This window comes from Rhinopithecus bieti, unplaced genomic scaffold, assembly GCF_001698545.2.
Source record: "Rhinopithecus bieti isolate Rb0 unplaced genomic scaffold, ASM169854v2 scaffold_36315, whole genome shotgun sequence".
Taxonomy (NCBI): domain Eukaryota; kingdom Metazoa; phylum Chordata; class Mammalia; order Primates; family Cercopithecidae; genus Rhinopithecus; species Rhinopithecus bieti.
This window is the reverse complement of record NW_016815814.1, coordinates 866,087-886,973: the sequence shown is the minus strand read 5'-3', so window position 1 is coordinate 886,973 and position 20,887 is coordinate 866,087. Positions and strand designations below refer to the sequence as shown.

The following is a 20,887-nucleotide window of genomic DNA, read 5'->3' as shown; positions in this document are numbered from 1 at the left end:
CCTCCAATAGTTTGCTAAGGATAATGGCCTCCAGCTCCAACCATGTTCTTGCAAAGCCTCCATCCTCCTTCTTTTTATGGCTGCATAGTATTCCATGGCGTATATGTACCACATTTTCTTTATCCAATCTCCCATTGGTGGGCATTTAGGTTGATCCCATGTCTTTGCTATCATGAACAGTGCTGCAATGAACATACACATGCATGTGTCTTTAGCGCAGAACAATTTATATTCCTTTGAATATACACCCAGTAATGGGATTGCTGGGTTGAACAGTAGTTCTGTTTTTAGCTCTGTGAAGAATCGCCACACTGCTTTCCACAATGGGTGAACTAACTTATACTCCCATCAAGAATGTATAAGCATTCCCCTTTTTGTTTTGTTGTTAAGGCTCTTTATTTCATTGATGGGATGGGTATATAAGATCCTATTTCTGTGACAACTCCTAAGAAAATATATAGCATTAGTTTAGTGGGATTAACTTGTTTCAATCTTCAGTTTGGACATAATATTGAAGAACTGGCAGAGAATATAATAAGAAGAAAGAAAAAAAAAAAGGTGCTGATGGTGACTGAGCTAATAATACAAGGACTCTTGTGATATGGGCCATTTTCAAAACAGGCCAAACTGCCACCACAGAACAACATACAGGTGAGACATCCTTGTGACCACATGAATGGTCCTTAAGCATTAGTCATCTATATTAAGGAAAATGAACAAAAAATGTTAAGAAAGCCACCCAACCCCTTTCCTTTACTCTAACAACCTAGAGATAAAATAACTTCGGATATAAAATGCCCCAGGGATTTCACCATCCCTTCCCTCCAGTCCCTCCTCTCAGATTAGAGTTGCTGCTCCAAGCTGCAACTCAGTTCACCTGCAGTATCAGTGTCTATAAAGGCAGGCCCTGAGAGAGTTTAAGGAAACTAGACTATCTAGATACCCGGGTCAGGATGCTTCTAGCTTGGGATATTGACTACCCTCATCTTGTACTCAGGACTTGGAAAATTTATTTAAGGCAGACTATGTACACGTGTCAGTATTCCATCCACTTTACCAACAGGCTGAATGTTACAATATAAGGTTCTAACATCAGTCAGAAGTTAGAAGGGTAACAAAGCTGCCCTGCTGCAGGAGAGGCCAAGTGCTCTGTGAAGACAACCATAGCTCCAGCTCCACAGCTTCCTCTGGGGGTCCAGAGTGAGTTGTGCCTGTAACAGCTGGCTGAATACTACCACACATAGGTGTCAGAGGGCTTTGAGGACATACTGAATTGGCTTATTTCATGAGACATTCATTAATCTGAAAAGAATACTGAACTGTTGGGTCCTTTTATTTTGAAGAGTCCAGTGACAACTCTATTCCGAGATGAAGGACTGGAGGGAAGGGATGGTGAAATCCCCAGGGCATTTTACATCCGAAGTTGTTTTGTCTCTAGGTTGATGGCATAAAGGAAAGGGGTTGGGTGGTTTTCTTACACTTGGAGAACATTTTTCTCTTCTGTTCTCCAAATGCAGCACACTGAAGATCAGATGCCTCCTTCAGGACATCTTGCCCTATAACAGCAATCTACAGACACTAAGTGGTTTGTACCTGTTCAGCTACACCTCTCAGCAACCCTGGAAGACAGTTTTACTTCCACTTAGAATTAAAGAATGTGAGAGTTGAATGGGACCTTAGAAAACGCTGATTTCAACTCCTGTACTGAGGACAAGAGCTCATTCAAGGTCACAGTGTTAACTGGAAGCAGAACCCATGTCTCCTGACGATGGCTCAGGACTCTTTTCTGCACCATGATGCCATCCCATCCAGACAGGATCGGAAAGTGGGAGGAGGGAGAGAGAGACCATAGGAGATGGAATACAAAGACTCAGATGTTTATCTTGCTGAAGATTTTTTAAAAAATAAAATATGTAATTATAAAAGGAGTATAATCACATCAAGAAATGTAAGAATACAGAAAACAGACTTCTATTCCATCACTCTAATATAACTAGATGCAATTCTTATCTTTTTGGTACCTTATACTTTAAGTCTCTTTTCAAGTATATGGTTTTTCCATAATTTCACAATTCCTTTAACATTACCTCTGAGCATTTCTTTTCATACTGTTGTACAGACTTTATAACCATGTTTTTTAATGGCTGCACAGTTGGGTTCCTCAGCAATTTAGGCTGCTTCCATTCTTTGGGCTATTATTAATAAGACTGCAATAAACATCTGGGGCATATGGCCATTTTCCCTTTGCTACTTATTGCTTTAAAATGGCTACAGGGTACGCTTTACCTTCACTCACTTGCTTCTCTAGAGTAGCCCTGCCAAGACTCAGCGGAGACAGGGATGGGTCAAAGCTGAGAAGCTCTACGGCTCCTGGCCAAAGCATGTTTCCTCTCTGTCCCTAAATCCAACTATCACAGAGCAAAGTGTTCAAAGTATTTGTTCATCCAGAGAACATGGAGAAGGTTCATAATTCGTTCCCAAGAAAGTGGACACTTTTGTCTAGGAAAAGCACAGGGGAACCTCATAAGAAGTATAGTCAGTAGTAGTTGATCATTTTATCACCCTGGATGAGCATCTGTTATAATTAAACTTAAACACAGATCAGGATTCTTTGATTATTGCCCCAGCTCCACAACCATCAGTCTGTATGTCTTGGGCAATCACTCAGTTTCCAATTCCATAAAATGAGGAGACTGAACTGGATAATTAAGGTCCCTCCTAGCTACATCATGCACTAATTTTTTTAAAAACTCTTTTTCCATGAACAAGAGGAACTTTACCTCTTGTTGAAAATACAGAGACTCACTGTCTATTCCACGCCTGCAGGAAGTCTGAGTTGTTTTAGAAACAAAGGTGTAAAGACACTAAACACACACTTAGCTGAGACTTAAAGAAGACAATCTACGGCACTGCTTCCTTTCGAAGGGATGTAGGTTTTCTGGTTTAAGATGGGAGACAAAACTCTATTACAAATCAATCCTCAGAAAGATGGTTTCTTACTTTTCCTTTGTTTGTCTAGTGGTTGGACTTCCCTGGGACTAACAGGGTAGCTGTGACACTCTATCAGCTGCGTATGCAAAATGTCTTTTTCTAACACCATAAATTTTTCTATCACTATCACTCAGAAAAATATGACTACAGAAAAAAAATCCACTTATTAAAGGCCAAAGCAGGATGTGCCTGTGTGTGTTGAAACTGTAGAGGACAATTAGACGAGGGGTTCTGATGCCATACTCAGCCAATATCTAAAAGTGGACATGCCCAATTTCTAAATTGACAGGATGGCTCAAATGACTGGATACTCAGATGCTCTGGTACCCAGGGTGATTACACCAGGGTGAATGGTCCCAGGTAAGCAGACCCTTGACGGGAGCTGCAAGGTAAACTTAAATAATGTGATTAGTAATGTCATCCAAGACAAAGAATAAACACAACATGGAGGACTCAGGGCCTGGAAAGGGCACAATGGATCAAACTGCCCCTTGAAGAAGAGAAAGGGATTAGCTTTAATCCTGCCTGGGTCCTTGACTGTTCAAAGTGACAGGGAGAGAGATGACGAACAGATCTTCCTGCTAGCCTAGTTTCAGAGAGATAAAAATTACGAAGGTTCTTTATCAGTAGCCTAGAATGATCTTTTTAAAAACCTCTATCTTCTACAGAACATCTCATACTATTCTTGGATATATCAAGGACAGATCAAATATTTGAACCACCCAGGTGGGAAAGCAACCTGACCCGTCATCCGCTGCTGCCATCTTTCCCACCCTTTCCCTAACTCTCACTGCACACTCCTCCGCTGCTTTTGTGCTCTGAGCTCTGGCTGATTCTTACCGCTGGCTCCTGGGCAGGGGCTGGCTGTGGGGCTGCAGCTGGCGGTGGCTGGGGCTGCTGTCCTGCTGCCACAGTGGGCTTTTGCTGCAAGGCAGCCTGCTGAGTCATCAGCTGTTGTTGATGCAGGGCTGTGGCCAGCTGTTGCTGTTGCTGTTGTTGTTGCTGCTGCTGCTGCTGCTGGTAGAAATTCTGCATTAGCTGCTGTTGAGAGCCTCCTTGGGACACCACAGGGAACTGAGCAATTGCTGGTTGCTGGGTTGCTGGATGTACTGCCTGAAACTGAGCAAGAAATGAGAAGATGAATAAGGGCTTGTCCCAGAATAAGAGTCACAAAAGACAAATGTCTCAATAACAATGAAGTCCAGTGCTAAAGTCAAAGGCAAGGGCAAGTAGAAAAGTCTTGAGGCTAGGCCTAAAATCTCATGAGGGAGACCTCAGGGCATTAAATACAACACAGCAGCAGTCCATTACACTGCTAGGCTCCATCCATTGCACCAGGCTGCCTCTTGCACTACAGACTGGCCTTCCAAGTGGGTTTCCAGGCCTTGCCTAAGGGAAGCTATCTGACTAAACATCATGTGACTCCATAAGCTAGAGTATAGCAGGAGCTAATAAACGATCTCCTAATCATAGAGGTAATCCTTCTTATACAGGGATTTAAAGCAGCCAAGATTAAAATGCTTCCCTACCTGAACAGGTTGAAGCAAATTATGACACAGAAAAGAATAACCTAAATGTTAACTCAACTATTAAGACTCATCTCAAGTCTTACTAAAAATTATTTCCCAAGAGCTCTATTTTTATTAAACTTCCTTAAACATTCAAAATAGCCAGTATACTCTATGATGCTTCTTTTTTTGTTGTTTGTTTGAGATAGTGTCTCGCTCTATTGCCCAGGCTGGAATGTAGTGGTGCAAGCAATCTCGGCTCACTGCACCCTTGACCTCCTGGGCTCAAGTGATCATCCCACCTCAGCCTCCTAAGTAGCTGATATCACAGGTGCACACCACCATGCTTGGTTAATTTTTTTTCTTATTTTTCATAGAGACACAGTCTCACGATGTTGCCGAGGCTGTTTTGACCTCCTGCACTCAAGTAATCCTCCCGCTTCGGCCTCCCAAAGTGCTGAGATTACAAGACATGAGCTGCTGTGCCTGGCCCACACTTCTTATATGTCTCTCTAATCCCCACTGTTAGGGGCTATGTGCTACATACACAAACAGAGCTCAAAATAAGGGCCTGCCAATGAACTAAGGTCAAGACTGTATCTGTGAACATCCTGTATACTTTATGTAGTTACTAGAGTCAATTGGGAGGATACTGTTTGTCTACTGGGGCAAGGTTAAAGGGATAACAAATTAGAAGATTAAAAAAAAATAGCTGCCTACTTATAACAGCAAAATACTGGAAACAACCCAAATGTCTATCAACAAGAGACTGGCTGATTAAATAAACTATGATAGATATATCCTGAAGGAAATATCTAATAGAATACCCTCAAGTTGTAAACAAGAATGAGCAATACCACTATTACATGAGTTGGCGGGGATGAACTTTTGCAGATTTAACTCTGAAACTATGTAAATGCTTTACACATCTACAAAACAGAATTAAACTAAAATTTAAAAAGCAATAACTAAAAATCAAAAGCAAAACAATGCAAATAAGCCGGTGTATCAAATTGGTAGCTGAACGCTCCAGAAAATAACGTGCTAAACATTCTAAGGGTAAAATGGGCAAGGAAATCTTAAACTGTTTTCAGTAATCATATGGTTATTGCTATCTTAAAACGATAGAACAATTAATTAACTATGTTAATGCTGTTAAGAATCAAGATTTCCAGATGAAAACACAACAAAATCCAAGAAGTTAAACAGAAATCCAGTAATGCAATATCCAGATTAGGAATATAAATCTCAATTCATAATGCCTATTCTCTAACAAAACAAAACAAAACACATTTTCTAATTGTCCACTGAGAAGGCCTTGAAACAACAACCAATCCATTAGGCAAATGGTATCTCTAGCATCAAAATTGTGATTTCTAAACATTATTTCCACTAAAAGAAACAGAGCTCCTAAAAAAAAAAAATAGATGATTTCAAGTTGAGGGCAGCATGATCCTAGAGGCCAGCATGATCCTAGATAGCAAGGAAATCATTAAAGACCACTGGAGTTACCAGACTTCTACTGGCCAAAGTTGGGGCAATCTGAGCTTTAAAATAAATAAATATTTTAAAACCTTAATATGCCAGGCATGGTGGTATGCACCTGTAGTCCCAGCTACTCGGAAGGCTGAGGCGGGAGGATCGCTTGAGCCCAGGAGTTCTGGGTTGTAGTGTGCTATGTTAGTTGGGTGTCTGCACTAAGGTCAGAATCAGTATGGGGACCTCCTGGGAGTAGGGGACCACCAGGTTGTCTAAGGAGGGTTGAACCAGCCCAGATTGGAAACGGAGCAGGTCAAAACTCCAGGGCTGATTAGTAGTGGGATCCCGCCCGTGAATAGTCACTGCACTCCCGCCTGGGCAACACAGCAAGGCCCCATCTCTAGTAAAAACAACAAAAAAAGCAATGTATTCAAAGGTATCAAATAAGTTAAAATCTAAGAATTCCTAATGATACTAAACTAAACAAAACAAAAACCTCACTGTTCACCTTTGGATGATAAGAGAGAACAAATTTATTACTCTGAAAAACTAGTAAACGAAGGAAAGAATCAAGTGTTTTTCCTGCCTTTTCTGTACAAACAGTACCTCAGGGTAACTAAAGAGTTGATGAAAAAATTTCTTCATGGAAAACGTCCAGCCCTCAAATGAAGAGGGAATGTTAGACTATCATTGTGCCATCCCTGATGAATTAAGGAACTTGGCAAATAATCAGTGATGGCTGCTAAGCTAATGGGGAGCATTAAACAAATGGATCAGACAGACAACACCTCAATACACTGATTGATCTTTTTTTTTTTCCTTTTTTTTTTGGGAAACACAGTCTTCAGGGAAATCTGAAAGTAAACGCTCCCTGATCTTAGTATCAGTGAAACAGAGGCCAGTGAGACATTACAGACCTCCTGACATGACACAACAGGAAGAAGAACTGTCAAACTGACTCAAATACTGAGTAAGCCTTGAGAAATTACCAGTGTACATGGAAGATGATCAAACATATCAAATGACACCACAGTATGCAATCAGCTAAACCCAGAATGCCAAAAATTCCACGGGACAAATAATCCAGTTTCTCTGAAAAATTAAATGACAAAAGCAAAAAAAAAAGAGGAACCTACGGATAAAAGGGGACTTAAAAGATATATCAGCCAGCCGCATAGGCTAATGCATGTAATTCCAATACTTTGGGAGGCTGAGGTGGTAGGATGGCTTGAGGCCAAGAGTTTGAGACCAGCCTGGGCAAAATAATGAGACCCCCATCTCTATCAGTAAAAATTAGCCAGGCATGGTGGCACATGCTTATAGTCCTAGCTACTTGAGAGACCCAGCTGGGATGATCACTTGAGCCCAGGAACTGGAGGTTGCAGTGAGCTATAACTGCATCACTTCCCTCCAGCCTGGGAAACAGAGCAGACCCCTACCTCCAAAAAAAAAAAATAGATATACTCACCATTATAAAATTCATAGTAAAAAATGTGAAAAAAATATATGAAAAGATAATGGAAAACAATATAGACCAACTAAATACATTGTTAGTATTGGATACAGATTCAAACAAACCAACTTAATTATGAGGCATCAGAAACAGTTAAATACTAATGGATATTTGATAATAAAAAATTATTGTTATTTTTTCCTCTCTTATGATAATGGTGTTACAGTTATATTAGAAAAAAGAAGAAAAAAAAGCAGTCCTTAAAAAAATAGCTTTTTTTTTTTTTTTTTGGAGATAGAGTCTCGCTCTTGTTGCCCAGGCTGGAGTGCAATGGTGCGATCTCGGCTCACAACCTCCACCTCCTGGGTTCAAGCGATTCTCCTGCCTCAGCCTCCCAAATAGCTGGGACTACATGCTTGCGCCACCACCCTCAGCTAATTTTTGTATTTTTAGTAGAGACGGGGTTTCACCATGTTGGTCAGGATGGTCTCGATCTCCTAACCTCGTGATCCGCCCACCTCAGCCTCCCAAAGTGCTGGGATTACAGGCGTGAGCCACCGCACCCGGCCAAAAAATAACTCTTGTACTGATGTCCCTCAATCAGGTGACGGATTCCTCATGGCCTGAGAAACAGGGTGAAAGGGGTGTGAGTGATAGATCTGCTTCTCAATGCTTTAGTATCTACATCCATGAGAAATGGTGATGTAATGGCTCTCTGGGAAGATACCTTTACCTAGTGGGCTTTTTCACAGTCATGACTCAGATATGCAAGCAAGGGCCACACTCTGACCACCTTACCTGCTGAGTCTGGGCCTGCTGCTGCTGCTGGTAAAACGTGCCTGCCGGTTGCTGCTGTGGTGGTGGTGGCTGTTGCTGCTGCTGTTGCTGCTTGAGGAAGAGTTGCTGCTGGTGCTGGGGTGTGGCCTGGGCCTGAGTGGGCAGACCCTGGGCCTGAGTGGAAGGCGTCTGCTGTGGAGTGGGAGGAGCCTGTGGCTGCTTGGCCTGAGTTTGTGGCAGAGGCTGGCTGGGTGGCGCTTGGGGTTTTGGTTGGGGAACACTGGCTAAAAGGCCAGGCTGATTGCTGGATCCTGCAATAAGAATAAAGTCCATGTAAGGGTTCCAAACTCTTCCACACAAAAATGGCTTTCTGTCTTGCCAAAACAATTAATAGGGGGTGACAAGTGGGCAGAGTATCCCCAGATTCACGTGCTCCTCACTGTCTTTCCACATGCTCTGTCCCACCTGGAACGTCTTTCTATCTTCTTGCTAAATTATGTGTTACAAATTTTTCAAACCAAGGTTCAATATTGCCTCCTTAAGAAAGTCTTCCGTTATTAATCATCTCATTTAGTCAATTACAAATTTAGTTGGCACCCCAAATGTCTACATATTCAGCTGGCCTTTGGTACATATGCACAAGCTTTGCCCCTCTTGGCATGCAGCATGACAAAATCATTCCCTGGTGTTTTACATGTAGCTTATCCCAGTCTGGAGGCCTGGCTATAAGTAGACGGCCACCAAATTCCCCAAAAGCAGCTTCCTGGTAGGGTTCAGTTATTCAATATTTTGGATCCATCCTTTTTATGAAACAAAGCTCCCTCCTCTCATGAGAAACAGCATGCCAAAACATGAAGGGTGGTAGATACTTCAAGAGACAAAGCATTAAGAGAGGAGTCTCGTTTCTATTTTTTTTTTCAGGCATGTATGAAAATAATTCAGTTTCTTTGTATCTCAGCCCATCAGACCCCAAACTTCCTAAAATTGAAAGTAACTTGTCTGCTAGTCCAAGCTCTTCAGCCTCTTCAGTCCTGTCTCTTCCAGGCATCTTTAACTGTTGATGTATTAGACCCAACCAGGCATTTTTGTAGGCTGGGAGGCAAATGAATAAAATAATGCTTTCTACCCAATCATCTCCCCTAGCCCATTTCAATGTCCCAAAGTTTAATTAACAGAACAGGGAAGCTGCCCTGGACTGAACTCAACACTTTGGAAGAGTCTTATTTCTTTAAAAGCAAAGGGAAATATATGAAATAAAGAGGCAGGATAAGGTTCCAAACTGCAAAATCAGGGGCAAGTCTAGAAAAGAGACAACGGGCTTTAGTGGTCTTGGAGATGTATCTCAGAATTCAAGGAGGCCTCCCCTTTTGCCAGCCATTTGCCATACAATTTCTTTTTTTTTTTTTTTTGAAATGGAGTTTCACCCTTGTCACCCAGGCTGGGGTGCAATGGTGCGGTCTCGGCTCACTGCAACCTTTGCCTCCCAGGTTCAAGTGATTCTCCTGCCTCAGTCTCCCCAGCAGCTGGGATTACAGGTGCATACCACAATGCCTGGCTTTTTTTTTTTTTTTTTTGGCAAAACGGGGTTTCATCATGTTGGCCAGGCTAGTCTCGAAATTTAACTCCTGACCTCAGATGATTCACCTGCCTTGGCCTCCCAAAGTGTTGGGATTACAGGCGTGAGCCACCACGCCTGGCCATTGCCATACAATTTCAACGGCAGCTGCCACCTGTTCCTCAAGGAACACTGTTATCTCTATGTGCCTCTGGGTTCCAATCCTAAAGCAAACCGGGCTTTCCAAGACTTTCCTGTTGTCCAGAATAACAAAGAGGTGTAGTGAGTTTCAAACCAATCTAGATACAAACCTGCAGCCTGAGGTGGGGGCTGAACAGTGGCCCTCTTCCGGGGTGTCAGGGCTGGCTGGATGGGAAGGATTCCTGGGTTCGGCTGAGTCTGCCCAGCTTTAGGCCTCTGGCGGGGTGCAATTGAAGTCTCTGTGGTGGGAATGGGATCTGTCAGTCTAGAAAGGGAAAAGAGAAAGGTTCATATTAAAGTATGCAAAAAATGGAAGCGGGTGGGCAGAGGACACAATGCTTCCGCTTCCACATCGACCTAAACCTTCCAGGTCTGCTTAATCGATGCTTCCCAAAGGATCTCCCACAGGATACCACTGTTACTAGACCTTCTGAAAACAGGCTTGGTGGGCAAATAAATTTTTAACACACTGATCAAAATATACTGGGTGGCTCTCCTTCTAGCAGAACTTTTCTTGTGTGAATATGCAAGAAGAATCTCAAAAAGAAGGCTATGTAGAATGCATTCTCTTTGCATTCTCTAAGCATTCTCAAGTTTATTTCATCTTGTGGCCCTTTTACCTAGTACCTCCTAGGATTTCCCAAAATACCCTTGGGGTGATAATGTAAAGAGGGGTTCGAGGCACGTGGTTTTCAGATGCAAAGAGAATTCAAACTTGGCTGCAACTAGCTATCAAAGTGGTCTTTCTACAATGAAAAGCATGCAGATGAGTGAATCCAACACGGGAACTGGAAGGAAAAAGTAAATAATTCAAGTCAAAGGATTTAAAATTGGGAAGTGTGACAGAAACTCCATTTCTTCCAATATACATACTATCTTTTTTTCCACAGTAGCAAAAGTTTTAGCTGGGCACAGGGTCACCCAGAGTAAAAATCACATTGCCCAGTGTCTTTTGCAAATAGGTGTGAACCCGTTTCTAAGTCCTGGCATTATATGAGATGTAAGAAGATTATCATGCGGCAGTTTTCATAAACCATAAGAAATAACTGGTTCAAGCCTTCTGTCTTCTTCTTTGACTATTCCTTGGTCCTCCTGCTAAGAGCAGGGATGTTGCCATATTGATCCATGCAGTCAGGGCTACACTGTAGGAATGGTGATGTGGTTAGCTTGAAGAAGTCTAGATCCCTGAGGGCTTCATGGAGCAGAACTGCCATGCTGGCCTTGGACTACTTATCTCCAGATTTTGTTTACTTGAGAGAAAAAAATAAACATCTATCTTTTATACACAACTGTCATTTTGGACTTTCTGTAACTCACAGCCAGACTGACACTTTCAAACTAATATAGGGAAGATTGCTTGCTCCTTGTGAGGGTGCAGATGCTAAGTTTCACGAATTTACAGTAGTCCAGGCAGCTAGCTACTACCTAACTGACATCAGAGTTGGCCATCCTTTGAAACTCCACTTTAGAGAGTATAACAGGTTAGGCCAAAATTAACAAGTTTCAAGAATATTTCCAAAGCATGTTTTGTCAAAATATTTCCAAAACAGCCTCCATGAATGTAAAACAGGAAGCAAAGCAGCTGGCCTCATATCCTTCCCACGACGTACCTCCAAGGTCCATCCTGGGCCCAGAAACTTTGCACTGGCAACCTGTTAGAGGGATGCTCTTGTGCTGGCTGGGGAAGTGGTGACATAAAGGCTATCACGTCTGGGGGGCTATAACTTGGGCAAGGGAGGTGGGAAGAAAAATGGGACATGTGCTGGAGAAAAGAAGAAAGGTGTAAGAGAGAAAAAGCTGGCCGGGCATGGTGGCTCACGCCTGTAATCCCAGAACTCTGGGAGGCCAAGGCGGGTGGATCACTTGAGGTCAGGAGTTTGAGACCAGCCTGGCCAACATGGCGAAACGCCATCTCTACTAAAAATACAAAAATTAGCCAGGTGTGGTGGCACGTGCCTGTAGTCCCAGCTACTTGGGAGGCTGAGGCTGAAGAATTGCTTGAACCTAGGAAGCGGAGGTTGCAGTGAGCCAAGATCACGCCACTGCACTCCAGTCTGGGTGACAGAGTGAGACTCCATCTCAAAAAGAAAAAGGGGAAAAAAGAAAAAGCCAAGGGTGAGGGAGGTGAACAGGCTTCTGTAGAAACCCAAACAGCAGAACCTCCATGTTGATCATCTCTTGAGGGGAACATCTTAGAGCAATGGGATCTGGAGCCGAAGAAAACTATATTTGAGTTCTAGCTCCTCACTAAGTAACTGTGTGATAATGGGCATGTCACTTTCCCTCTTTCAGCTTTGGGTCCTTTATATGTAAAAGGGAAAAAACACATATGCCTACATCGTAAGGCAGATGTGAACATCAAATGTATCAGTAACTATGAATCTGTTTTATTAATTGTAGAATGTCCAAAATATTAGTTTGTATGGACTTCAATGTGTCTGTTTTGTGGAGTGGAGTGGGGAAAGGGATCATTGCTTAGCCTCTGCACATATCATGTTTGAGCCTACTACGAGACAGCCATGAGCACAAAAGACTAAGCTACTTAAATCAGCCCAAAACAACTCCCAAAGAGGTGAGCATGGCTGAATTAGTGAAAGAAATGGACTACAAAGTAACAAGTTTTGTTTGTTAAGCAAGTTTGCTACGTTTATTAAAAATCAAAGTCTCACTATTTTAGAGGCACATCTAAAATAACTTCATGTACACAGCAGGCATTTAATAAATATTAAAGAACTTTTTAGGATACAGATGTTATTTTACTGTTCTATTAAAATTCACATATTCCCATCCCGGATACTTTGTTGATGCAGTTTGCTGCTAGCACTTCCTCGCCATGGTGGTATAAAAAAGAGGAGTATAAATAACTCCAGTGCTACCTCTAGAATCTGCCATTTGGAAGGTGTGGCAGCCATGCCAATGTGCCTTGTAGAGCTTCATCTACAGGGAGCATAAAACCCCGATGCCCAGATGCTGCATTCCTAAAATGCAGCACTAAATCCACCATTGCTGTGGTGTTTGCCCTGGCGCCATGCTTCCCATAGGTTGCTGCCAGCCCTAACCTCCAACCCACAGGAATTCCTAGGAGATGAGGGACTATCTGCTGGCTCACTGGCACAAGGACCCCAACACCTTTGGTGAGTCTTACATAAGCTGTGTCACAGTCTAGGTCACTTCACCCATGCTTCTCCTCCCTCTCTCTGGGTCAGACTTGCACTGCCTTCTGATGGCGCTCCCAGGCTTTCCTGACTCCCTCCCTGTTTTCTCTCACATGGGCATTTCCCCAAATAACATCTTTGCTTAATCCTCTTTTGGCATCTGCTTTTCGGAAGAACCTAGGTTCAATAGACTGTGATTAGCTAAGACCCGGAGAGTCTTCTGCTGTTCATGGACCTGGTGCTTTGACCTGCACTTTCCTCATGTGGTTGGAGCCATAGAAAGTAAGAAGGAAAGGGAGGTTGAGTATTAGAGTGGAGAATGTGGCTAACCAAAAGTCAGGACGCATGTTTAGTATACTTTTACAAATTTTAAAAGATTTAATTTTAAATTTTAAAATTTAAAAGGGTCGCGCTGTATTGCCCAGGCTGATCCCAAACTCCTGACCTCAAGTAATTCTCCTGCCTCAGCCTCCAGGGTAGTTGGGACCATAGGCACGTGCTACCATGCCTGGCTAATGTTTAGGATACTCTTGTACTAGCAACAATTTTTTTTTTTTTTTTTTTTGAGATGGAGTCTTGCTCTGTCACCCAGGCTGGAGTGCAGTGGCATGATCTCAGCTCACCGCAATCTCCACCTCCCAGGTTCAAGTGATTCTCCAGCCTCAGCCTCCCAAGTAGCTGGGACTACAGGTGTGTGCCACCATACCCGGCTAATTTTTGTATTTTCAGTAGAGACAGGGTTTTGTCATGTTGGCCAGGCTGGTCTTGAACTCCTGACCTCAGGTGATTCACCTTCCTTGGCCTCCCAAAGTGCTGGGATTACAGATGTGAGCCACCACGCCTGGCCATACTAGCAACATTTAAAGTCTGCTGTTGCCTCATCTCTGAATGCCCCTGAGCCTATTCCCATGCAAAGAAAATAGCTTTAGAGTTCTTGATTCTCTTTCAAATGTAGATCACAATGTTTTATGATATTCCTTTTTGCATTCCCAGTTTCTGCCTAGGCAAGACAGAGCTTGCTTTCCTGATCTGTGCAGCCCCTGGTCACAACAGCATATGTAAGAATCAAGAAACACAGGCATCCTTCCCTGCTGCTGTGGCAATCCAAGGAGGACATGTGCTCATGAAGGCATTTCTTACCTGGCCTTTGGTTGGGTCTTTTTTGCAGCTGCCTCACTGGCTTTCACTGGTTCAGGAAGCTTTGCAGGAATGGGAGAGTTCTACAGAATTGCAAACAAAACAAAACAAAACAACAAGGACATCGTAGATTTCTTTGTTAAAGAATAAGCAGCCTGATTGGGACTGAGAGCTGATGGAAACGTATTTTGGGATCTTCTGGAGCAGCTTCCAGGCCCTGCGGTCTGTCTGGTAGAGAGAAGGAAAGTTAACCAAATGCATGTCAGACTCAGCCATAGTCAGGAAAGAAGAGGAGAGAGTAGCTTGTGTGCAGCACACATTCCCTGATTATTCTCTACCTTCTGTACCACGCTGAGTCGCTGGGGCTTGATCTCAGTACCCTTCTCCTATGCCACAGCTTAGAAGTGATGCTATGAAAGGAATGGGAAGGAAAAGTCTGTAGCTGGTATTATTCTGGATCCCAGAAAGATCTTCGTTCGAGCTTATCAGTGTGTCAAACCAGGGTGCACTGCATCTGCTAGTCAGAATGCTCAGAGAAAACCACAGCCACCCCTGTGTATGGCTGCTGAGCCAGTACCCTTTCCAACATGTGAGGCACTACTCAGTCCACAAGCCAAGGAGAGTTCCTCTGGCTTGAAATCTGCACTATCCATCTAATAATGCCTCATGAGGGAGCACCAGCTAGCTGTCCCTAACCCTAAAACAGGTGCTTACCACTACTGAGTACCAAATGATATGAGACTTGTGAGGTGTACTTTTAAAAAACTAGCTACCAATCTGAATGCTTCCACTTAGATCTCACATTATTTAACTTTACGAATGGGAAAGTGGGACTACAAAAGAAGACAATCATGTTTGGTTACCGCACAGTATCCCTCGTTTTAATCTGGGAAACCCAACACACAATACTAGTTATAAAACTGGCCTTTTAGGAGGGTCCTCTCGCTTCCTTCACGTTTCCAGGTGGGGGGAGATTTTTCTGCTGGAAAACTTCTAGCACTTTCTCTTCTTCAAGCATTCCTCTTCAAAAGGAGAAGAGTTGACTTCTGTGACTGACAAGACTGTGGAAAAACTGAGCTGGTCCCGTTTGCTGTTGCCCTCCTTCCTTTAGAGAAGAGCCGGTCCCCCAGGAATCAGGTGTTTACATCTCAGTCATGTGGGTCTAATGCTAGGGAGCCTGACTGGTCAAGCTGCATCTTCTGACTCAAGCTTATTAGTAATAAAGCCAATATTCTGAGCTCCACCTGGATGAACCCCACATCTGATTTCAAATGTGAGAGTGAAAGAGGAGCAGCACCCTTAAGCCCCAGCAGTGAAATCAAAAGTTCATTATTGGAGGAACTAGCAAGAAAATTGCAGGTTAGAATCTATTTATTATAGCAGCCATTCACAAAATATTTAAGAAAAATAGATCACAATATGACATGAAAAATATGCAAGGATTTTAGTAGAGATGGGGTTTTGCCATGTTGGCCAGGCTGGTCTTGAACTCCTGACCTCAGGTGATCCACCCTCCTCAACCTCCCAAAGTGTTGGGATTACAGACATGAGCCACCACGCCCAGCCGTATTACCAACATTTAAAGTCTGTAAAAAGGACATATGCAAGCGTTTTACTCTGAAAACTGTGAGTGCAGAGTTTAGGATTACTAAATGTAGAAAACATTCTTATGGCTTGATGTGCTGGAAGGACAGAGAAAGAGGAGTGTGAGTTATAAATGGCCAAGAGCAGAAGCAAAATCAAGAAAGCTCTGCTGCAAGGAAGGAGAACAGGGACAGGGGGCGTAGGTTCTAACAGGCATGGGGGCATGTCCAAGGCCTCGCCTTGGGAAAGCAGCCTGCCTAATCACCTCCAAGTGACTACAACAGGCATGTGGCTCTTAGAGAACTAGAAGAGTTGACAGACATGAAGTTGGTCAATCTTCATTCAAAGTGTCCAACTCAATCCCTAGGGCATTTTTTTTGTTCAGTACAATTGCTTCAGTTTTATAATTAAATTCCATGGGAAAATTGGATTCCCTTTATGGCAATTGCTTCACAGTTAGCTTTGCTTGAACGCCCCCTAGTAGTTAAAGCAAGGGACATCTATATTCATTTAAACAGCTGATGAACACCCCAGGAACTCAGAATGGCAATTTGATAATGTTTACTCCCTTTAAGTAGCACCATTCACGTACCTGTACATTTGGAATTGGGCACTCTTTCTTGAGTAGCTTAAATGAGAAGTAGGACACCTGGTAAATATCCGGCCTTTTGTCAGGGTCTGGTTCCAACATATACCCTAAGGCAAACATACGTGAATTTATTTAATAATATTCCAACAGTTATTACACTAGTTAGGAAGCATCATTCCTCTCTCTATTCCCAATGTTTTGTTTTAAACTTTTATTTTCATAGAACTCAGACAGTATAATTAGCCCCTTTTCTCCCCTTAGAAAGAGAAGCTCTCATGTTCCTGAAATATTTAATATCTATAAGAAAATAAAAATAAAATATGTGGATTGTAGCAAAGATACTTAAAGTTCATATTCTATGCTTTGCACCAGAGGGACTCAAGCTCTCAATATGAAAGTTACCACCTGCATACTCCAATACCTAGGAGGTTACACGGTCTTACCACGGGCTTCCTTGGTTCATCTTATCTTACTAAATGAATGATTATTCTTAATAATTATAACCAAAACTCAAACTTCATGAATTGACTTATTATTCTTTTGTTGGAAATACTAGCTGGTTTCCAGATTTTAAAAAATTACAAAGTAACATATGCATATTTACTTTTCCTGTGACCTATAGATCAATTGTCTATTTCCAGGTCCTTTAAGCTTCTGCCTCCCTGAGGCTGGAAAAATCCTTAGGAGGAAAAAAAATCTTTGAGAAGACCACGAACATACACATATATATGCAAACAAAAACACAAGGCAGCTGACTGCTTAAATAATAAAGTGAATGCTCTGGACACTAAGTTCCAAAAAGATCAGTGAGGCTGCAGCCTTGTGACCGCCCTGCAGAAGAGGCAGAGCTTGAGCTGGCCCTTGAAGGCAGGACAGAATTTAGTCAGGTGGGAAGCAGTGAAAAAGACATTCCAGTTGAGAGAATAGTCTGAGCAAAGAAGGACTTGGAGAAAGACAAGAGAGTGTCTTGCTGCAAGTAAACAGAGGAGCCAGAAGGACAGGGTAGAGAGAAGGCTGAGTGGGTGGCATGCAATCAGAATCAGAATCTTAAATGCCATGCTAAGAAGCTGAGCCCTACTGTGGGACCATTGGCAAGCCGCTAGAGTTTCCTAATCAGGGACATGAGAGGTGGTGTTTTATAAGAGGAATCTTTTGGTGAGGGTGTGCTGGATGGGTTGAAGAGAGAGGAGAAAAGCTGGTGACCAGTCCAACAGTAGAGGCATGAGCTGACAGAGTCTGTATATACTATGGTGACAGTGATGTACGTGTAAAGAATGTAATGAAAATAGTAGAAACTCCAAAAAAGGAATATGACCGAGAAAATGATTGAACCTTTCCTCTCTCTTGCTAGCTGGATCCAAAGAAATCTTAAATTTCACTTTTCTAGGCTTCAATGCTGATACCACTGAGAGAAACTGAAAAGTGGGCAGGGGAACTGGGTACTGAGGGTAAAAAGAAGGAAAGAGGGCTAATGATGATAAACTTAATTTTAGATCTGTGCATTTAGGGTGACAGTGGAGTTGCCAAATGTTCTGCAAGCAGTTTGGGAAAGATGTCCATGGTATAGATATTCATAACGAGTTGTTTTTCCCAATATGAATTTACTGCATAAATGTTTTAAAAATTATCAAAAAATAATACTAGTCTAATATCAATGTTGGCCATTTTCCCATATTTCCTACCAATCTCACTTACATACTTGGAATTCTAACATGAATATAATGCTTTATCTCTTAAAACAATCCAACAATTGTTAAATGTCATAATCTAGTCCTTTAAATATTCCTCCTTTTTTTTGTTAATAAATGGAAGAGGCTGATTGACAAAACTAGCACAATGGAATGGGCAGCACCTTAAAAGCTGTATCTATGTTAAGTGGATAAGTTACCTACATTTTCTCAGTTTCAGTTTTCTCATTTGCATAATGGGAATAATTATACTTAATATATAAAGGATTTTAAGAATTAAATGAGGCATAAGTAGGCCCTCAACAAATGTCAGATGCTCCACCCACATTTGCTGCTTCTATTTTTTCCAGTATATCCCCATGCAGGACTCAAACTGGGTTACTCAAGATTTATAATCAATCCATAACAGTTAAAACTTAGATGTTAAGAGTCTTGACCAATGTGGAAAGATGATAAAAATCTCTGCTTCTTTAGCATTTTAGTATAGGGGTTTTGTGCAAAGATTATTATTCTTTTTTTTTTTTTAAAGATTACTTATTCTACCATCTGGTTAATGAATGTTAGTACATATGCTTGCTATGATGATACCAAATAGTGGGGAATCTTAAGACTATTTTTAAGAGAGCATTGAGTTTAGATGCATGTTATCAAAATCCCATGATTAACCTAAATGAGAGGAAAAACCTGGTTCCATGGAGTTATATAGTCTTAATTATGTATTCACCCCAGTGAATGCACTGCAATCATTTTCATTTGAGTTGCTTCCAGTTTTGCAAAGATGAATTTCTTATCACTTGATATGAGTCAGCTGGACTCCTTTGGTACCGGAGCTTTCATAGAGACTGCAACAGAATATAGAAGCACTCTTCTGCTCCAGGCAGTTAGGATTTCTGCTTGGGTGGCTGGGCTCAGGTGTGAAACAACTTCAGATTTCTAGCAAAAAGACCCACCACTCTAACCAGACACTGTTACATTGTCTTTGAGTTCCCAATCATTATCAACTAATTTCTTTACCTTTGCATCTAACTCATTACTCCTGGAATCTAATCGCTTTATCCCCCAATTCATTCTTTGTGATCAGAAATAAAAATATGAAACTAGAAGCTTAAAATACTTACTAATTAGGCAGTGCATGTCTTGAGAATACCGAGAATTATCAGGAATTGTGAAGTTTCCATCACAAATTGCCACCTGACTCTCCCCAAATGGCAAAGTGAAGTAGCATAATTTATACAACAAACATCCAAGAGCCTAAAAAAATAAAGATAGCAGATTGCTACTAGTGGTTTATTTATCATGACTCTAAATGGATCTAATGAGAAACTGGCACCATCCACATTTACTAGCAGATATAAAAACTATAGACTATTAATATATTAGAAACGTGAGTTTTAGAACCCAACACCACTGCTAGCAGCTGAGTTACAATATTTCTACCATTATTACCAAATCGTGCTCCAGTAAAGAATAAGTATTTACCTGTTTTGCTCTTAAGAACCAGTAACATATGCATGAAAAAAAAATCTAACTCATTTCCACAGAGCTTGGAAGTAATTTTCTTTATCATGCTTCAAGAAGCAGTGGCTGGTATTCTCACATCAAGAACCTTGAGGGGCAAGTAGACAATGATATGGTACGGTAGCCACCATGCTATAGCGCTGTGTGCATTAACCTTGGGAATTTACAGTCAAGACTGCTGCTATCTTAGGTATGGATAGGTTACTCGACACCTACCCAAATGTCTGCCTTCGTAGTGATGATTTTGCCACTGTACAGGTTGACCATTTCTGGTGCTCGATAAGACAGCGTTGTGTATCTACAATCAAGAGATTCATTTTTTATTAAATATGTCAATACTATAATTAAAAACCAGGAGCAGCAGAAACACTTTTTTTTTTCTTTTTACATTAATAGAATCCCTGGGAGCAATCTGCAGAAGAGAGTATGAAATATTAGTACAGATAAAATGAAAGGCTGTCCTTGGTACAATCATATCATCACACCATGGCCTTCTGGCAGCAGTCCTCCTAGTTTAAGAACACGTGGGGACTCAGACACTAATACATTAAATAATTTCTAAAAGCAACTTTTCTTGGGTCCTCAAATGACAAAATCTTCTCTTACCAATTCTTATTCTGATACTATATTTTGCCAATTTGTTGTTTTAAAAATGGCCTTTACATGTGGCTCAACACAGAGATGTAATACTGACTGTGGTACTCTGGAGAAGAGCAGAAAGTGGGCCCTGGCTGGGGTGAGGAGTGGACGGAATCAAGAGCCCTTCCTCTTTGCTCCTGGAATCAGGCTGAAATAACAGTTTTATCTCTCGCTCCAGAAAAAAGTAGTACAAGCACATCCTCAAAGTGAGTGTCTTGGTGTTACCAAGCATGTGATTTATGCTGCTTTAGTCTCTAGATCCCAGATGGGACAGGTCTAGGCATCCCTCAGGGCCTTGGGTCGATCAGGGTCTTCTTGCCCCAGGCATGGTTGTCTGGGGTGATGCATGAAAAGGACAGAGAAGATCAGGATGTAGGTGTGCAGGCTAGACTGTTGACTTATTAGTAGTAATAGTGAGTGCTGTTACCTGTAAAAAATCCAACATTGTGGACATGAGGAGAAAATGGGTCAGGCTCTTATTGGAGTCACAAATCTAAATAAGCTTTTTCTCATGAAAGTCTGTGATTCAGTATCTGCAGAGACTTTAATAACCTACTCACCATTATTTCCACTTAGATTGCCTTATGAGCAGGAAGGAAGGAGCAATTTAGGG

General features: G+C 41.9%; 1 protein-coding gene across 2 annotated transcripts in view; it reads right to left on the bottom strand.

The window, feature by feature from the left end:
* The window catches only part of LOC108516342 (AP2-associated protein kinase 1), a 176,356-nt gene that overhangs the window by 40,737 nt on the left and 114,732 nt on the right, over positions 1 to 20,887 (bottom strand). For both annotated transcript variants that reach the window (XM_017853775.1, XM_017853776.1), the window contains exons 7-13: positions 19,852 to 19,933; positions 19,236 to 19,368; positions 16,433 to 16,536; positions 14,260 to 14,339; positions 10,075 to 10,229; positions 8,230 to 8,519; positions 3,832 to 4,110 (exon numbers count right to left, since the gene is read on the bottom strand). In XM_017853775.1, the coding sequence (XP_017709264.1) occupies positions 3,832 to 4,110; positions 8,230 to 8,519; positions 10,075 to 10,229; positions 14,260 to 14,339; positions 16,433 to 16,536; positions 19,236 to 19,368; positions 19,852 to 19,933 (1,123 nt within the window). The remainder of the gene's footprint in view (positions 1 to 3,831; positions 4,111 to 8,229; positions 8,520 to 10,074; positions 10,230 to 14,259; positions 14,340 to 16,432; positions 16,537 to 19,235; positions 19,369 to 19,851; positions 19,934 to 20,887) is intronic.